The sequence below is a fragment of the Cydia fagiglandana genome, chromosome Z (genome assembly GCF_963556715.1).
Source record: "Cydia fagiglandana chromosome Z, ilCydFagi1.1, whole genome shotgun sequence".
Lineage (NCBI taxonomy): Eukaryota > Metazoa > Arthropoda > Insecta > Lepidoptera > Tortricidae > Cydia > Cydia fagiglandana.
The window spans coordinates 16,888,011-16,906,533 of NC_085959.1; the positions used below are offsets into that span (position 1 = coordinate 16,888,011).

The 18,523-nt window shown below is 37.3% G+C and overlaps 3 protein-coding genes across 3 annotated transcripts in view; all 3 read right to left on the reverse strand.

Annotated features, from left to right (window-relative positions):
* Positions 1-7,965, reverse strand: part of LOC134678381 (uncharacterized) — a 40,328-nt gene extending 32,363 nt beyond the window's left edge. Inside the window, exons 1-2 of the mRNA XM_063536934.1 lie at positions 3,680-7,965; positions 922-1,081 (exon numbers count right to left, since the gene is read on the reverse strand). Of these exons, the coding sequence (XP_063393004.1) occupies positions 922-1,081; positions 3,680-7,965 (4,446 nt within the window). The remainder of the gene's footprint in view (positions 1-921; positions 1,082-3,679) is intronic.
* A 2,609-nt stretch (positions 7,966-10,574) lies between these two features.
* Positions 10,575-13,913, reverse strand: LOC134678217 (lysophospholipase-like protein 1). Its single transcript, XM_063536687.1, has 4 exons — positions 13,720-13,913; positions 12,776-13,042; positions 12,334-12,477; positions 10,575-10,896 (listed from the first exon to the last, which is right to left on the reverse strand). Exons 1-4 carry the CDS (start codon positions 13,799-13,801, stop codon positions 10,700-10,702), a joined length of 690 nt encoding a protein of 229 aa, XP_063392757.1. The 5' UTR covers positions 13,802-13,913; the 3' UTR covers positions 10,575-10,699.
* A 2,547-nt stretch (positions 13,914-16,460) lies between these two features.
* Positions 16,461-18,356, reverse strand: LOC134678216 (sperm-tail PG-rich repeat-containing protein 2-like). The gene has a single exon (XM_063536686.1). It carries the CDS (start codon positions 18,277-18,279, stop codon positions 16,462-16,464), a length of 1,818 nt encoding a protein of 605 aa, XP_063392756.1. The 5' UTR covers positions 18,280-18,356; the 3' UTR covers position 16,461.
* Between the last annotated feature and the right edge of the window lie 167 nt (positions 18,357-18,523).

Below are 18,523 nucleotides of genomic sequence, written 5' to 3' on the forward strand. Positions count from 1 at the left end.
CTCCAACAAAAGTCTGCAGCGACTTTGATAGCCAGTGCAAGTGTTATTTACACATCATAATTTCATAAAAGTTTGACGTTTAAAATAACACTTGCAATGCGTGCGTGTGCTATCAAAATCGTTGCAGACTTCTCTCTTGGTCTAGATACTTGTACAATTTTGACAGCGAGATGTAACAGGACTGGACTAGGCGTATCTGCCATACTTATGCTGGATAACCTGTGAACTAAATCAAGAAAAGTGATATGATTTTGAGCATAGGTAGGTACTTATCTTATTTTAGGTAGTGGTAGACAAATATGATAGAGGTGGCCGAGTCTGTATATTAGGTACTTACCGTGTGTATCACATTCCAGCCATTCTGACGTCTGTGTATATATATACCTATTAGGTGCTTCTAGTGCACGGAAACTTTCCCTGGTGCTGTTACTAAGTATATGTAGGGAGTTTAGTTTTTAGTTTCGTCCCTTATGTTTTCGACATGTCCGTCTGTCCGTCCGACCGCGGCTTCGGTCCGTGATCGCTAGTGCTAGAAAGCTGCAATTTGGCATGGATTAGGTACCTACATACCTCGATGGAAACACGCATTTTCTGACTCGGCCCTTCGACCACAAGCAAAAATTCCTTTCTTTCCATCCCTCGGCAGTAATGTCCCATATAGGGTGACTACTATAGTTATTGGCCTCTTCCAGGCCTCTTCATAGTAATTGGCCACTCTTAACAATAAGACTTAAATTCAATTGCCTTGTTTCTTTCTGACTTTTATGGATGGCCAATAACTATTAAATAGCAGTCACCCTATCACGATTTTGCTGAAAATAAATTTCTTTAGTGTCCTGTCAAAAATTTGTTGGGTATGTACCTACTTCATCCACTTTATCTATCAATCAATATGGATAGTTAGGTCAAACCAATTGAAACCTCAGATTCGGTAAGTGCCACCGGCGTCATCATTGCAAGGAGACTGCGACGGTCGCCGAATGTATCGTATTCTTTGATAGAGCACCAGGGCTGGAAACGACAATCCTTTATGTCTTCCTCCAGCTGAATTCGATTCACCAACTCAGAACAAGTCAAGTCACTGGAAATGCATAAGTCACGTTATGTTTTGAAAAACGACAAAGGGTCTAGCCGCAATCCTATATTGAAACTGCCCCAGGCTAAAAATATTTATTATTATTTTTTCATATACTTTTTTAATTTTTCCTGAAAAATTCTTAAAAAAAGTAATATTTTTTTACTCAATAACTTATAAATCATATTTACTGAAAACAACTACTTATATAAAAATCTTTAAAAAATATAATTTGTTTATTTTTGGATTTCATACAACGTTGAAAATTTTCAAAGTGGTTGAGCACCCCCTTGTAGTTGAGATAAAGTTACAAAACTTGGTATACATTATCAGCATGATAAATAGAGGGCGGAGTACCGGTGGCAAATTTCACACAAAAGGTATGGAGTCGTTTTTATAATTATTATTTTAGGCTTGAATAATAAAATTATTCATTTACCTAATGTACTTAGTATGGTACCTACTCGTAAATTGGAAGTAAGTACTTAACACTATGCACTCAAATTCCGATAGAAGAAAGTTTTCTGGTAATAGATATAGTTAGGACTATTTTAAGCCTCCACGGAAGTGAAACCGTGCGAAATAAACTCGAATTGGTTCTAGATAGAAACCCAGATGCTGACGAATTAAGGAATATGATTACAATGGAAAATTATAAACAAGTCCTTAAACATGCAACCATGACATCGGTAGATGTAGAGCGATCGTTTTCCACTCATAAATGGATCTTCAATAAATTAAGAAATCGATTCACTCCGACAAACCAGGAACATGTGGCCATAGTCCAGTCATTTTATAACATGGATACGCACTTAAGTGTAGATTGTGAGGAGGACCTCGAACACATAATTCCAGTCCTCAATTGTAATTGAATGGTCTTGAAAATAATATATCGTTTGGCAGGTATAACTTCTTAGTCTAGTATTTAGTACCTAATGATAATGTTTTGATAAGAAAACATATTATTAAGTATTATAGATATTAACAACATATTACATTATATTTGTATGCTCGTAAGATAATTTCTATAAGTTCCTAAAAATTATTATGCAAAATTAATTATTTATTCGTTATTTATTAAATCATAAGAATACTTAGGCGACTCCATACATTTAGTGTGAAATTTGCCACCGGTACTCCGCCCTCTAATGATAAGTGTAATCAAATAAGGGGGTGCTGCTTCTTCTAGCTAGTGTTTGAATTTTTCCCATACAAACGTGAACCACCCTAAAGTACCTAAGAAGGACGGCCTGTGTGCAATAGTAAGAGATTTTTACCTTGTTGCCACAAATGGATTTTTTTACAAAAAATATATTTTATGCAATAGTATATTCTGCGTTAAATAACAAAAAAATTGAGGTTGTCGCTATCTCACAAGTATTAAAAAAAAGTTTGAAAAGTTAAAAATTAAGCCTTTATAAACAAGTTACAATCTTGATTTTTTTTTAAATGAACTACCTATTAGGTGCATATAACATCCAAATATCAAAACAATAGAACCACTAGTTTAGCTACAAAAAAAAAATAAAAACAATTAAAAAAAATGTTTTTGCCAAACCAAGGGGATTCTAGGTTTGAAATTTGGTAAAACGATATCTTATAATAAGACAAATAAACGCGCCTAAGAAACATTTCAGCCAGGGGCAGTTTCACTATAGGATTGCGGCTAGACCCTTTAGTTGTGTTTGCTCAGAGCAAAAAAAGGTCAACCACGGCGTTGCATGAACAAGAGATTTCATTTAGCAGGATTGGTCCGTAGGACCCAAGGATGGATTTAAGAAGTGGAGCCAACCATATTTTTGATGCAGGTGGGGGGTGGGGAGGGTTTTTAAGCGTCTGCGACGTCTGATGTTAATAATTCTTTAAGTTTAGGTTCTAAGTCAAGTTTAGTATCATTTTCAACTAAATCAAAGATGTAGACATAGATTTCATCGAAATCGGTTCAGCGTTTTTTGATTTCCCATACAACCTTACCTTTCATTTTTAACCGACTTCAATTTCATAGAAGGAGGAGGTTCTGTATTCGGTTGTGGCTGTTATTTTTTTAAGGTATTTTTTTGGAATAAAAAGTATCCTATGTTCTTCCCTGGGACTCAAACTATCTCTACACCAAATTTTATCTAAATCGGTTCAGCGGTTATTGAATCCCCATACAAATTTCCTCCTCCCTTTTCACACCCTTAAGGGATGATTATTGAGATTAAAAGTATGCTATGTTATTCCCTGGGACTCAAACTATCTCTGTACCAAATTGTAACTAAATTGGTTCAGGAGTTTAAGCGTGAAGAGGAATAAAAAAAAAGTATTTTTTACATATTTTATGTGTTTTTACTTCGGAATGGTGTCATTATGATATACCCCCGATTTATACGGAAACGATACCAAACTTGACCTAGTAGCTTAAATAATACAGATATCAAGATCAAGTTGAGAGCCCACCCTCCCTAAAAATTTACATCAAAAATCTCGGTGGCTCCACTTCTTGAATGCATCCCTGGGTCCTAAGACCAATCCTGCCAAAGGAAATCTCTTGTTCATGCAACGCCGTATGTTAGGCCCAGCGCCATCCGCTACTTTAGAAACATTACACAAAGAATCACTCACCGTCGAAGAATAAAGAATCTCATTTCTTTTGCACTATACATCTTTCTGCACTTTCCATGCTCCACCGTGCTCGTATTTGATGGTACTCGATCATCCGGTTTGAGCTCAGTCTCTTCGAGTTGTACAACGGATGCTGGAGTTTGGGCTTGTGTTTCCAGGGACGTATTAAGCTGTATATTATTCTCATCTAACAAAATAGCGCCTTCGTCGTTCACCACTATTCTTTCACCAAAAGAATCTTCCATTTGTAACCAACTTTCCTGTGTTTTACCCAAAGAGTTCGTTTCATCTTGACATATATTAATTTTACACGTTGTTTTTGAATTGCACTCAGTACATCCCGAATAGTTAATAGTTAAATCTTGACCATTGAAAGTTGCTACCGTTAATTGATCTAAGTTGATTTCATACTGGTTATTAGTATTCAAAGTTACATTGGTATCATTAGGCGAGTTTACTGTAACTTCTCCATTTGCTGTATTGACTGTGACAGAAGTATAGTTTTCGTGTTCAATGGTATAGCAGATTCGGACAGAAATATATCCGTCGGTTCTCTTTGCTTGTTTACGCTCTGATATGGAGCTCTGATAACTCTGAAGACGGGATAATTTGGAAAAATGACTAGAACTACTTATTGGTGAAACTGAATGTCTCGACTTGACTGATAAATTACCAGATTCCAATACATCGAAGTAATAGGCCTCGTCTTCAGTCCATTCCGGATATATCTCTTCATCTTCCACAATCAGTCTTGATATAATCTTAGTATGATTTGGAAATGTTACTATCTGAACTCCGTCCATGTTCAGTAAGATTTGCATTCCATTAATTCTGCGAGAAAACACCTCGCCTAAGCAATAATCAGTGGCAGTTCGTATAAGCATCATTTCTATATCATATGACTGATCTCCTACCCACTGTTGTCGAAGGCCGTTAGTTTCGATGATTTCAAATTCATCTATAAATAGTTCGTATTTTTGCACCGGTACAGTTACCATGTCCGGTTCCAACTTTACATGTTTTGACGATTTTGATGTTTTACTTCCAACTTCCTGCGCTTTAGCAGGCACTGGTGAAGTATTTAGGTCTTTTGATCTTTGTCCATATTTCGTAATTTTTATGTACGTACCATCACAACGGAGAACCTCAATAACACCAGAAATATTGAAAATGATAACTTCACCTTTTAAGCTGATACATCTCATTTCCTCGTCAGGTACCGGCCCTGGCACTGAATAAAATTGCTTTATGTGAGACAGAGTAGAGGAATTATGTTCATGAACTGATTCAGTAATTAACCCATTTGGCCAAGTAACACAAAGAGAATGAAATGTCTTCAATTCGAACGAGGCGGCCATTTCTGTTTCAGAAGGTATTTTGGGTACATTATCTTTTGTTTTGAGCTGAATGTGATCATGCAATGACGATTCTGACGCTATTGGGATCGGATGGTGATAAAATTCTTTTTTTAAATTATATGCTACTTGATCTTTACTGGATATCCTAAAAGATTCGCATGCATTCGCGACCTCTAGCGACACAGATTCTCCTAAAGACCTGTGCACCCAAAATTCGTTAGGACCATTACCCAGGACTACGCTGAGACTAACATTTTCAAGGTTCATTGGTATAATATAACTATACCGACTAGATACCCGAGTCCCGTCTTTTGAATAAAAAGTATCATCTTTTCCAAAAACTTCAAGTCTCCTCTCACTTAGATCATAGCCATGAAATGGTTTATGTGGAATTAAGATATCAGTGTTTGAATCATGAAGAGACATTGTACGGGAGGAATAAACAGTGGTCTTTGATTTTTTACTACTTTTTGAATCACCTATCCTTGACGTTGCGATTGTCGACGCACCATCGCCACTTTTTACACGCGTCGATGAAATTCGTGTAAATTGTTCTTCCGCTACTACCTCTTTATCTAGAATTTCTTGAAATTTGAGAGAACCTTCAATTAGCATTTCCGCTGCCACGTCTTGTTGCTCTACACAGGATTTTAAAGCAAGAGGGTCGACTGCTGAACTCTGAGATTGAAAATCGTGAGCATGTTTTTGCTCGTAAAGATTTTCCTCATTCTGTATCCAATCATAGTTTTCTGCGAATACAAAGTCAAAAAAATCTTGTAGACAGACAGGTGTTGGTAAATGACTTCGCCATTCTTCTCGAGCTATACCGTCACGATCATGACTGTTAAAAAACATTAAATTGAAAGTATCAGTTACCTCACAATACTTATAATCCAGACAGTTAAAATTAGTAAACGCTTCTAGCAAAACTTGAAAAGCTCGTGTTTCAGAAAAATCTTCAAATATTTCGAAGTCGTCAATAAGGTGATCTTTTGGGGCATTGTTTGCTATTTCAGAAGCAGAAACTAATTCACTTATATCCGGACATTCGAACAGAAATTCTATCTTTTGCTCTCCCGAGTCGCTTGGCACCGATGAACTATTCTCCATTTTAGTTATAGATGGAAAGGAATGCCGGGTTGTGCTACTCGAAACTATTAAAGGTGAAATTTTAGGCAGTGGCTCAGCAAGCGCGCTGCGTCGTAAATAAAGTTTCTTAAAGTCTGATATTGTTATCGATGTCAGGTGATCCTTTTTGAGGGAGCTTCTATTGTCATATAATTTCCTACACGCCAAAATGTGTAGGAGTCTGTTAAGTTCGGCAGTCTCTACATCAGACCGATCAAAACATGATAAGAGAACATTAACATGAAAGTTAATTTTGGCTTCTAATTCATCTTGTGGTCGTTCTTGTCCGTACCATAGACGATTGATAGGCATTCCCAATAACATAGAAAAAATTTTACTATCTAAATTAACGTTGCCAAGGTGAAATATCTGACATTTTGCATAATCTCCGAAATTAATGACAATAGGGTCTTTATAATTTTCAGACTCCTCCCCATATGTTAAGCGGTAAGACTTTTTATTTGAATTGGTTGCATTCAGGATACTAAAAACGTCGTTGATTAGGGTTTCGGCTTTTTTCAACTTTATTTCTTCACTTGTAATTGGTTGTTGATTTAACAGTAAATCATCTGAAAGAGACGTCGTAGTATTACCTTTGCTCGTCAATTCCTGTTTTAAACAAACAGTTTCCAGTATACTGTCTAAAACTGAGTATATGGTACAACATTCAAGAGGCAAACCTTCGATATGCTTTTGGTAGTAATTTTCATAAGTAATATCTTTCGGTTCGAGGGGAATGTTAATAATATCCATATTTGCTATGTAATGATTGTGCTGTCGAGTTAGATCTTGTATATCGTACATAAGGAAACACAATTCGTCATATATTTTGTTGACTTCTCCACTCAAATCATCTGCATCCCAGTAAGGTGGTGAAAAAATTACAAAAGCTGTGTTCTTGTAGTCATCTGCAGTGGAGTTGTCTATGCGCAATTGTTGTAAATCTTGCCAGAAGCTCAGTGATTGCTCCGTTAAGACATCAGTTTGACTTTGCCCCCTTTTTGTCGGCCGTGACAAACTAGCAGGGATGGGCTGCGATGTAAGATCTATTCTAATTTGAATAATACCAGTCAAAGGCACACCGATTTTTAAAAGACATCCCGCCAACTCCGGTTCCTGAAATCCTGATACGGCGACGTAAAGATTGGGCCCGTCTATAGGGAAATCATCCACGTATACTTTGTCCCTCCACTCTTCTCCTCTGACTCTTAATAAAGTATTATACTTTTTGCCTTCCTCCGGTTCGTCAACAACCACCGGTACGGCTTCGCCTTTTTTACCTTTTCCCTGTTGTTGCGGCGGAGGTGTAGCCGGCTCCGAAGGAGGCACGCACACCGTACCCCTCACTTCAACTCTGTCAACCATGGTTGCAGATTCTCTACGCATACCGTCGCGCACGTGCAGTTGTTGTTTTTGAATAAACAGATAATCATCTTTCATCTTTAGTATAAGATGTTTCACGACCAACGCCTGTATATCTGGAGGAATATCCTTCTTCTCCTTTAAGTAGGCCTGGCTAACTTCAAATACACGGAGGGTCTCGTCTCTTACCTTTTTTTCACCACCTAGCTGATTAATCATAAACATTGTCTCCGATTTGCAAATACTCTTTATTACAAATCTTTTCTCCTGGGCAGCAAACACCTCGAATTTATTCAAATAACTACGATCTTGATCGCTGCCAGCTACTTCCAGCATGACTACTTGTACTGACCAGGAATCGTCGTTTAGAGGAGTATTTTCAATGTGTACACGCCATGCATTCTCATTTATTACGGGCTCAATCTTCTTAGGCCCCATTTTGCATCAAAAGTCTATTATTCATATAGGTACCTAAGTATACCTTCCTAATGCAATTCAATCACAAATTCTAATATTTTGACAAAGGTGACATTTCACGCACAAGAGACAAAATTATGAAAGTGACATGTTTATTTTTAAGTTAGGTTAGGTATCTACTATATTACCCGCCCGAATAAAGCATTTACAAAAAGTTTCTATATAGGTAATACAAGCGACCCGCCCCGGTTTCGCACGGGTTACACAAAACCTTAACAATTTATACACCTAAACCTTCCCCACGAGCCACTCTATTGATAGGTGAAAACCGCATACCTAATAATCACCGCGTTTAATAGGTTTTGAGTTTACCGCAATCCGTTTATTTAATAGTTTTTTTAATTTATCGCGAACACACGAGACACAACACAAACAGACAGACAGCCGTATTCGAACAATGAGATACGTCAAATACTAGATATTGAAACGATATAGATTAGATATGTCAGTGTCAAACAAGTGTCAAAAGTGAAGTTTTTGTTTGAATAAATGTCAATTTTGGCTGTCAGCAGGGTGACCCTCTCGGGCCAGCAATTTTTAGTTTGGCTATAAATCCAATTATCAAAAATTTAAAATCAAAATTCAATGTGTGGTACTTAGATGACGGAACCCTAGGAGGTGACGTGAATACTGTGCTCTCTGATTTGTCGTTTATTAAGAGTAGTTTCGATAATATTGGTTTAGAACTGAACTTCAGTAAATGCGAACTCTTTATTCAAAAATCTTCCTGTACTTTGACCGACTTACAACGTGAGTATTATATTCTTTGCTTACAACCCAAATTTGATGATCTGACTCCCAATATCAAATCAGTAGACAAGTATTCTCTTTGCCTCCTGGGTTCTCCTATATTCGAAGAATCTTTTCCCGATTATATTTCTAACTCCATAACTAAATTCAAAAGTCACACCGATCGTTTACTCCAAATTAGCCCTCATTAATGCTCTTGTGATTCTTAAATTCTGCCTTTTTGTCCCTAAATTTACGTATGTGCTCCGCTGTTGTCCTTTTTGGAAACATCCAAATTTATTGTCGCCTTTTTCTAGATGATTTGATCAAAATTAGTTTAGAGACGATTCTAAACATTCAACTAAGTGAGCCTTCCTGGTCTCAAGCGTCCCTCCCTATTCGGTTTGGAGGTTTAGGAATTCGCAAAATTTCCAGTGTGGCTTCCCCAGCCTTTTTGGCGTCCACTCATAGCACGTCTGGTCTCATAGGAAATATCTTAAGGGCTTTGCCCACAAACTGTGAGATCGCGGGCTTTGAGGACGCCAAAAATGCTTTTAAAATTGCTTGCCCAGGCAAACAATTTCCAGACAACCCAAATTCACAAAGGAGTTGGGATAATGTTTACTGTGATTTAACCTACAATACTCTCCTAAACAACTATACAGGTCCAGACCGCGCGAGGCTTTTGGCGGTCGGAACCCGGGAAGCCGGTTACTGGCTACATGCCCATCCTTCGCCCAATACTGGTACTTTCTTGGATCCGGCCTCCCTTAGACTGGCGACTGGGTTGCGACTCGGGGTTTCGGTGTGTACGCCACACATATGCCCTTGTGGCACAGACGTGGACCGACTGGGACACCACGGATTATCTTGTCAAAAAAGTGCAGGCCGTTTTTCGAGACACGCGTCGCTTAATGACATAATCCGTCGGTGTCTTGCCACCATCAATGTGCCTGCTCTTCTTGAGCCGACTGGCATTATCAGAGATGATGGCAAGAGGCCCGACGGGGTGTCTTTAGTTCCTTGGAGCTTGGGACGGATGCTGGTGTGGGATGCTACCTGTGTAGACACGCTGGCACCGTCCCACCTCCAACGGACTACTGTAAGAGCGGGCGGGCGGCGGAAAGCGCCGAAAGTCTAAAACGTAACAAATATAAGAGCCTCGGTAGAGAGTACCATTTTGTACCATTTGGAGTTGAAACTCTAGGTCCATGGGGTCCCAGCGCGCTTAAGTTGTTCGCAGAAATCGCGAAGCGTCTGGTTGACGTAACTGGTGACCGAAGAGCTGGCGGCTACCTCGCACAACGTATCAGTATTGCGATACAGCGGGGAAATGCCGCCAGCATCCTTGGTACAATGCCTCAGGGGCCTATTTTAGATTTAAGCTAGTTATTAATTTCGTTTAGTTGTACCACTGTATATATATTGTATGTAAATAAATGATTTATTCCCTTATTTTGACACTGACATATCTAATCCATATCGTTTCAATATCTAGTATTTGACGTATCTCATTGTTCGAATACGGCTGAGACTGTCGGATTCGAACGTTAAGATATGTCAATTAATAGATCTGCAAACGATATGGATTAGATATGTCAGTATCAAAAGTGACGTATTTGTTTGAAGAAACGTCACATTTGACACTGACATTTCTAATCCATATCGTTTCCAGATCTATTAATTGACGTATCTTAAAGTTAGAATCGGGCCGAGACGCGACGGTGGACTTTCTTTTAATAAAATAAGGTGTAGGTATTGATGATATGATTGATAATGATATGTCTACAATGAAAAAATAACATTGTTTAAACATAATATTTTAATATTTACAACTATTTGGTCTATCCGTCTCAAAATCCATAAGTACATACTTTTTAAAAAGTTTATTGGTATTATTCTAGTCTTACATCGAATGTATAGTTTCTAAATATGCTTAAATTTTTTTATATGTATAATATCACTATCAAACATCAGGCAGATGTTTCTCAATGAAATCTCGTATGAGATTCAGTCCCCGTTTATTGATTTGATGCCCCAGCCTCTCCAACACGTGAAACTGTATAGGAGCTCCGAGTGTTTTCAATTCGTTGTAAGTAGTTTTGCCCCACTCCATTGGCACCACGTCGTCGTTGTCACCATGGCATTGTAGCAGAGGTGGTACTGAAATTAATAAGCACAACTATACTTTTATATATCGTGTGGCTTTAAAAAAAGTATAAAAACGACATTACTTATACAATATATACTAACCGAAGGTATTCATGAATTTACAGTACGTAACTTTATGTCTATTTAAATGAAGTGTCGTGTTACTTGATGTTCACAGAATAAGAGGCGACTATTAGATACCGATCTGTTTCTATTTACTAGCCTAGATGTTATCAACTTAAAGCTGGGATTTTGCCAAGCCTTACCTGCAGTGGCGGATTAGCGCCAAGGCCAAGTAGGCCCGGGCCTAGGGCGGAAAGATATTAAAGGAGGCGGCAAATTATGACGCAAAATTGATGATAACAAGAAATAACTCAAAAAGGAAGTCAATATGATGGGCGCTGAGAAAGCGCAGCTACAGGGCCTGGGGCCTAGGGCGGCAAAGACTACAAATCCGCCACTGCTCCCAGGTAAGCAGCAAGCATATGAAAATGATATATAACTTGCCCTAGTTGTTAAGTGCAGGAAGAAATATAGCATAGATTGCGCCTGGGGAACCGACCATTTCCCCCCCTTTTTTGGGGAGCAGGCACGGTACGATCTCGTGGCTACAAATCAGCTTTGTTTGACCTTAGAAACAATTGTGCCAAGCGGCATCGCCTGAGACGAAAGTGCATACTCACTGCACTTACTAAGTAAGCCTACGAATACGAGTTCGAAAAAAATTATAAAATTTGAAAGGCTTTATCTCGGAAACTATTAGATGTACAGAGACAAATTTAGCATCGTACTGTAGCCAATTTAGTCCACTTTAAAAATGCCCTAAAAAGGTACTGTCAAAAATGAGTCTTTTAGGGTTATAATAGCCCAAGTCAAGAGATAACCGAAATTTTCGCTGGTTTTTCGATTTTTGACTAAGTTGCGTTCGGCGCTCGAGGCTACAAACTTGGATTATTCATTGGGCCAACATCATAAATAAGTCTGCAAAAAATCAGAACTACCGGATTTGACGCAAAAGAGCCAGGTTACAAAATTTGGCAAAGATCCTGGATTATAATGTCTTATGTACATAAAATGGGTAAGAATGTGAAGGATAAAAAATCATATTATCTTGCAGACTACTTTGAAAACAAATAACCCCCTTATTGTTAAAACTTCACAATGTCATAAACTTACCTTTGTTTAATGTTGTCTCTTTCTAACAGACAGAAATCTCAAACTGACAGACAATTTATGTATGTATGTATGTATAAACTCTTTATTGTACAAAACACAAAACACAAATTTATCAGTGAAATCTGACAGACTTTTACAAAAAGTATTGTATTGTATTACTGTATGAATTATGAATAAATAATGTCATCATTAGCCTCCACTTAAAAAGAGTTCTTATAACAGCAATCATATCTAATAAAAAAATATGGTCAAAAGACTAATAAATGTACTCACATGTAGAGCTGGATGCATTTTTTAGCTCTTGGTACACAACTGAGCCATTATTGAGAAAAGAGCTGAACACAAAGGCTCCGGCAATATTCCTGTCCCACCTATAAGCCGCATGGAATGACAGTGAGCCACCCATTGAAAATCCACCTACAAAACAATACTGTTCAATAGGGTATTTGACTACTAGTCAAATCAGTTTCTTTTGTCGAACTGTTAAAACAATTTGCTATTATGGAATTTATATGAAACACTAGCATGTAAAATCACAATTAAAGTGCCTACTCTTTATAGTTTTATTCAGGTTTTAAAATAGAAATTGTGTCTAAAATAACTGCTTCTATGTTTCTCTATTACCTAATCTTCTGGTGCTTTATTTCTCACATGGTGTAAAATAGGCCCTAAGACAGAATTAGCCGCATTAATCTTAATAAGATGAAAAGCATACCTATAATTATTCTGTTGCTAGGTATTCCTAATTTATTTTCTCCTTGGATGAGATCCTTAACCTCCACCTCTATTTTGGATATTGAATCAAGTTTTTCAGGAGCATCAATAGATATATTAGCACGGTCAAACCAAACATTGCTCATGGCACCTCCATTGGGAGTGTAAGGTTGCAGCGGGGCAGTTGGGAACATAACCTTGATGTGTGGAAATGTAAAATTTCGTGCCATTATATTCACCCACTCCTTCATATTTCCACCTGTATCGCCTGCAGAATAGACCTTGTTTATAATGTAAATAATAACATTTTGTAAATAAATTAGACAATAAACAAATTAGAAGCAAGGTAAAGAAATGTGGCAAGCAGTGGCATGACTACAAGGTATACTATATTACGGCCTTTGGCTTGAAGGCCACAAACACAAGAGCAACATTTATTGTAAAACTGAGAAGGGTACCATACAAAGAACAAGCCATGGACCTCAGTCGGTCTAGCATGAGTTGCATTCTCGCGTGCGACACCATAAGCCCCCTCCAGACTATGCGCGTGAATCGCGGGCGAAGCCGCGAACGCGAGTGTGGAGTCGATTTTCGCAGACAGCGAGTCTGGAGGGGGCTATACATCGTGCGCAAGAACGCAAGTTACCCCGGCTACAAACGTAACGATAAATCGTAGCGATAAAACTGTGCAGTCCGAACTGCGCAGTTTTATCTGCCATGCCATCTTCTGCGATTTGTCATACACACGGCAGATAAAACTGCGCAGTTCGGACTGCACAGTTTTATCGTTACGTGTGTAGCCGGGGTTATACTATACTGCCAGTTGTTACAGTTACGCAAACAACGCTAAAAAGATTTTTTGTTAAAAAGTGATCAAGAGTAAGACATTAGCGCGCGGGAATGATGAAAACCATTTCATCATCGTCATCAATATAAAATTCTTACCAGATCCATGAAAAAATATTACTGTTGCCGTATGCTTGGGGCCTGTGGGTTTAGTCAAATGCAAAGCACCAAGTCGAGACATATTTTTTATTAATTCTAATAAATTGTTTTGTACAAGTCTGAGTTATAAACTGAGAATTAAAATACAATATAGGTAGATTAAATTTTATGTTTATTTTCACCGATTCTAACCTTAAAGAATTTCAATTTCATTGACATTTGGACTTGACAGTTAATAAGCCCGCTCCACACTCGTGCGTGAATGGCGGCTCGAATCCGCGAACGCGAGTGAGGAGTCGAGATCACAGAACTGCGCAGCGAAATCGACTCCACCCTCGCGTGCGTGAATATATTATACGCAACCAAATTTTTTGAAAATGGCCTGGATGCGAGTCCTTTAATAGCCGTTTACATTCGCGGCTCGTGGCTCGGCTCGTGGCTCGTCTCGTGTCGAATTAATTGAAAGAACCCTCAAAAATTATATAAAAATGCATACTTTATCATGTTTAAAAAAAAACATGTAATTTACTTTCCTCGTATTTGAAATAAAAAGTAGATTGTTTAACCCTTAACTTAGCAAGGGTCAAAATATCTTAAATATAAACATTTTTTTAGTTTTTTGTCACCTATTGAGCATACTAGACTATTAAAAAATAAGGAAAAAATCCAGGATTTTCCAGTTTCGGAAAATCATATGTATCATATTTGATACAATACCAATAACTCGACAAAATAGTTACCTACTTCTTAGAAGAAAAATGAAGATTTTAATAAAAATAAAACATGTAATGCAACAGAAATTAGCATTTACTGCTAATTAAACGCAATCTAAAGTTGCTAACACACTATCGCACCGCACCAAGGTCATTGTGGGACGCACCCATAAGTAAGAGGGAGAAAGAGATATCGCTTTCTCCCTTTTACTTATGGGTGCGTCCCACAATGACCTTGGTGCGGTGCGATAGTGTGTTAGCAACTTAAAGCATCAGATGACTATTAAACCTGTAAAAATAAATTATATCTACGAATACCTAATCATATGGGCGGAAAATTTGATCCCGTAAAGTTTCAAAAAAGTCGTCAGCAAAAAGTTGAGTAAAATATGGAAAGTAAACAAATAATTAAAAGTAAAAAAAAAATGTTTTTTTACTTTGGGGCCATTTTTTGCCCTACACATATTTTTCCGTGCTACGGGCTACGGCCAGAGATGTGACTTATTTGAAATACTTGTATTTAAAATGCAAATACAAAATGCAAAATACCTATTTTGCATTTTGTATTTAAATACCTTTTGAAGAAAACTATTTTGTATTTTATTTGAAATAGTTTTTGGGACCTATTTTCTATTTTCAAAATACAAAATACTTTATAGTAGGTAGGTAATGTAGGTAGAAGTTACAATCTCTTCTGATGTTACAATCCTGGCAACACTGTCATTCTTTTAACATGGAACGGTTGAATCTGTTTAGTAACGTCGCACATGACCACAAGCGTAGCAAGTGCTTAAAAAAGTTGAATCTTGAGTGTTGGGAGGGTTTCAAGGCACGAGAGGAGAACAAACTTTTCTGCCCTGGTGAAACACAAACGAGACATTTTCGTCACACTAACGAGAGGCTAACTAGCTGTGAAACATTACAAATTAATGCTTTAAAAGTTGGCCGATAAAAACCATCATCCATACCTACAATCCTACCGGTTAATATGAAAAACTAGAAATTTGCACTTTAGATAGAGGATTGATTTCAAAGAATAAAGAGAGTCTGTTCAACTCGGAAATTCCGAGTAATACTTTTTAATGCAGACTAGGTATTCACTACTCAGAGTACCTTTTATCAAAAAGTATTTGTATTTTAAAAAAGTATTTTGAAAATACCTATTTCGTATTTTGTATTTAAATGCAAATTCAAAAACTATTTTGTATTTTGCATTTGAAATAGTATTATCAAGGAAGTATTTGTATTTTGTATTTAAATACTTTTTATAAAGTATTTTTCGCATCTCTGGCTACGGCGTAGCAATAATGCTACAGCGTACGAATATATAGTTAAATAACATCTAGTACTTAAAAACAAAGTTTAATAACTAAATAATACGACAACTAATATTAAATAATTGAAGCATGTTTTGTAACCCCACAAAAATAAAAAAAATAAAAAATCATGTAAAACTATTTTGAGGATAACTTGGCAATGTATTAAATCTAATACAATCCTTTCGATATGTACATTTCTGAATTCTTGGCAGTGTATCAAATATAATACATAACAGTTTCATGTAAGGTTCTGTGTATTAAATGTTTTTAAATTCGAAGGTATTGTAAATATGTATGCACTAAGAGACAGTAAAGATATCAAAATGTAGATTATGGAAAGATATATACTAACATAAAAAATAAATGCAAAACTTCCAGTACGAACCGAAATGTATTGTTTCCGCAGCGCCATGTTAATTATTACTAATTAATTTACAATGACACTCGTGTCAATTATTTTTTTCTATAAGTAAGGAGGGTAGCTCGACATATTGATGGCAGAATTATTCTGTTAGGTAGTAAAGTGAACCTGCTAGATTTTTTTAAGTTCCATGTATCACGGGTGTTACGATGCCAAGATAAGGGTTAACTCGGGTGAAAGGCATCATTTCAGCCTCGGACTATTGGCGTTCTCACTGCGTTCGAGCGCCTAACTACCTCGGCAGAAATTAGTGCCTTTCATCCCTTGGTTAACAATCTATTATTTTCAGTTACACAGGCATAGGCATTTGATGCTTATATAAAAAGAACCGTAATATTTTTTTCTTGTCTAATATATGTTTTGTTAGAGTATCATATTTCTTTTCCGGGGGTGGCAAAGAAGATACTTCATTTATTGCTTCTTCACACAATGCGATGCATTGATTCATAAGCAAAGTTTCTTTTTCTTTTAAAGTTAATACTTTCCGTTCAGGGGCAATCCCACTAAATTTATACTGGTTTTCGATATTATGCTTCAATTTTAGATTGTAAGTATCTAAAATAGTCTCAATGCCACCCCCTACATTATATGCGCACGGAGCCGGAGTCTCAAATGAAGGTGTGCGGAAACGTGGAGCTCGACAGAGGGGCCCTCGCTTTACTGCTGGATAACATTTGGCTTTTTCTGCATTGTAGTAACCCGGACCACGCGTGGCTATTTTTCCATATACAGGAATAAAATTGTACCACGGTTGAAAACGACCATCCGATGAACAAAATGGGGAAAGATATTGCAGATGCAACGGTCGTTTTGATTTCAGTTCCATTGGCATAAAATCTGCAGGGCTCGGTTCATTCCAACTTTTAAAGAGTGGTTTCATGCGCACAGTTTTTGATTTAAATTCCCACGTATGATGAGGGCAAGGATCGATATCTTCTAATTTTCCAGCCTGCAGTTGATCACAATAATTTACATCGATTTCAGTCTCATCGGTTTCGTCTAATCTGATAGTTCTAAATCTTTTTGTATTTGATCCAAAAGGTGCTGTTGAACATGTTTGAATCAGATATGGTTTATATTTTGCACAGTAACTAGCTGGACCAGGGCCTTCTTCTTTGCGTGGCTTAAATCTGTGGGCTTTTACATTAAAACAAGCAGGTTCAGGTAAAACTGCATGACAGGGTGTAACTAATTTTGGTGGTGGATCAAAATCCCTTTTAAGATTATGATCGCCTGGACCAGGGAAAACTTCATGTTTTGGTGAGGTAAACCTGTCAGCTTTTGATCCTATTTCTTGTAAATCGGTACCTTTCGGCAACATCGGAGAATAAGTTGCCGGTCCAGGTTGATTTTCTAGGATATTTCTCCTTTGAACCATCTCTATGTATCGGTATTGTTTTGCTTCTTTACGTTTCAGAAATCTACATTTTTCAGCATATTTTTCGAATTCAGTAAGCTTTTTCTCCAATGTGTAATCTGCTGGTCCAGGACTTTGCTCTAAAGCCTTTGTTGCTCTAGTGCCAGTCCACTTACTCCATTTACATCCTTGATAAAACATTGTTGTTTCTATTACTCTTGCATCATAAAATGGAGGAGACTCGTCTGAAACTTTCTCCTTTAATCTCGTTTGAAAACCATCTCTTCGTACTTCGAACCCATAGTCACCCTTAGATGGTGCTGATAGGCCGCTGTCACCACCCGTTCGAGGTGGAGCTCCTTTTATAATATGTTTTGGCACTTTACCTTGACAAACGATATTCGGTTTTGGTTTATCTTCTTCTTCTATAGGACATCGACAACATGTTGGGTACCCACATTTGCAAAGGACTTCTTCTAGATCTTCCATACTGAAAGCCTCATAAGGAAAACGTGGAATTTTAGACATCATTGAAGTACAGTTCGGAATTTTAGATGGAATATCAGCGTCATAAATAGCATGTGTCCATATTGGTCTGGTACTAAAAGTCTTACGTGATGTTTTGGTAAGAAATGGGGCGTGAGCTGGCTTTGTTTTACACCTCTCATCGTGCTGGTATGCACCTGGGTCGTAAATTCTGTAGTTTTTGGAGTCCCGGGAGAACCTTTCGCTCAAACTGTATGCTGCCATTATTTTTAAATTTGAGAAAAAGAAATCAAAATTCTAGTTAATAGTGTATAACATATTACAAAATTTGTAAATTGTGTCTCAATGTTAAATTTAAAAAACCATAATATGAAAACCTATGATTATCCTATGATATAAAATTCACTGTATCCGTGACAATCTATGAGGTGACCATAGAGATACAATAATAGACATGACAAATAAAGTCGTATGGATATGGAAGGTAGAGGTTACTTCTACACTCCAT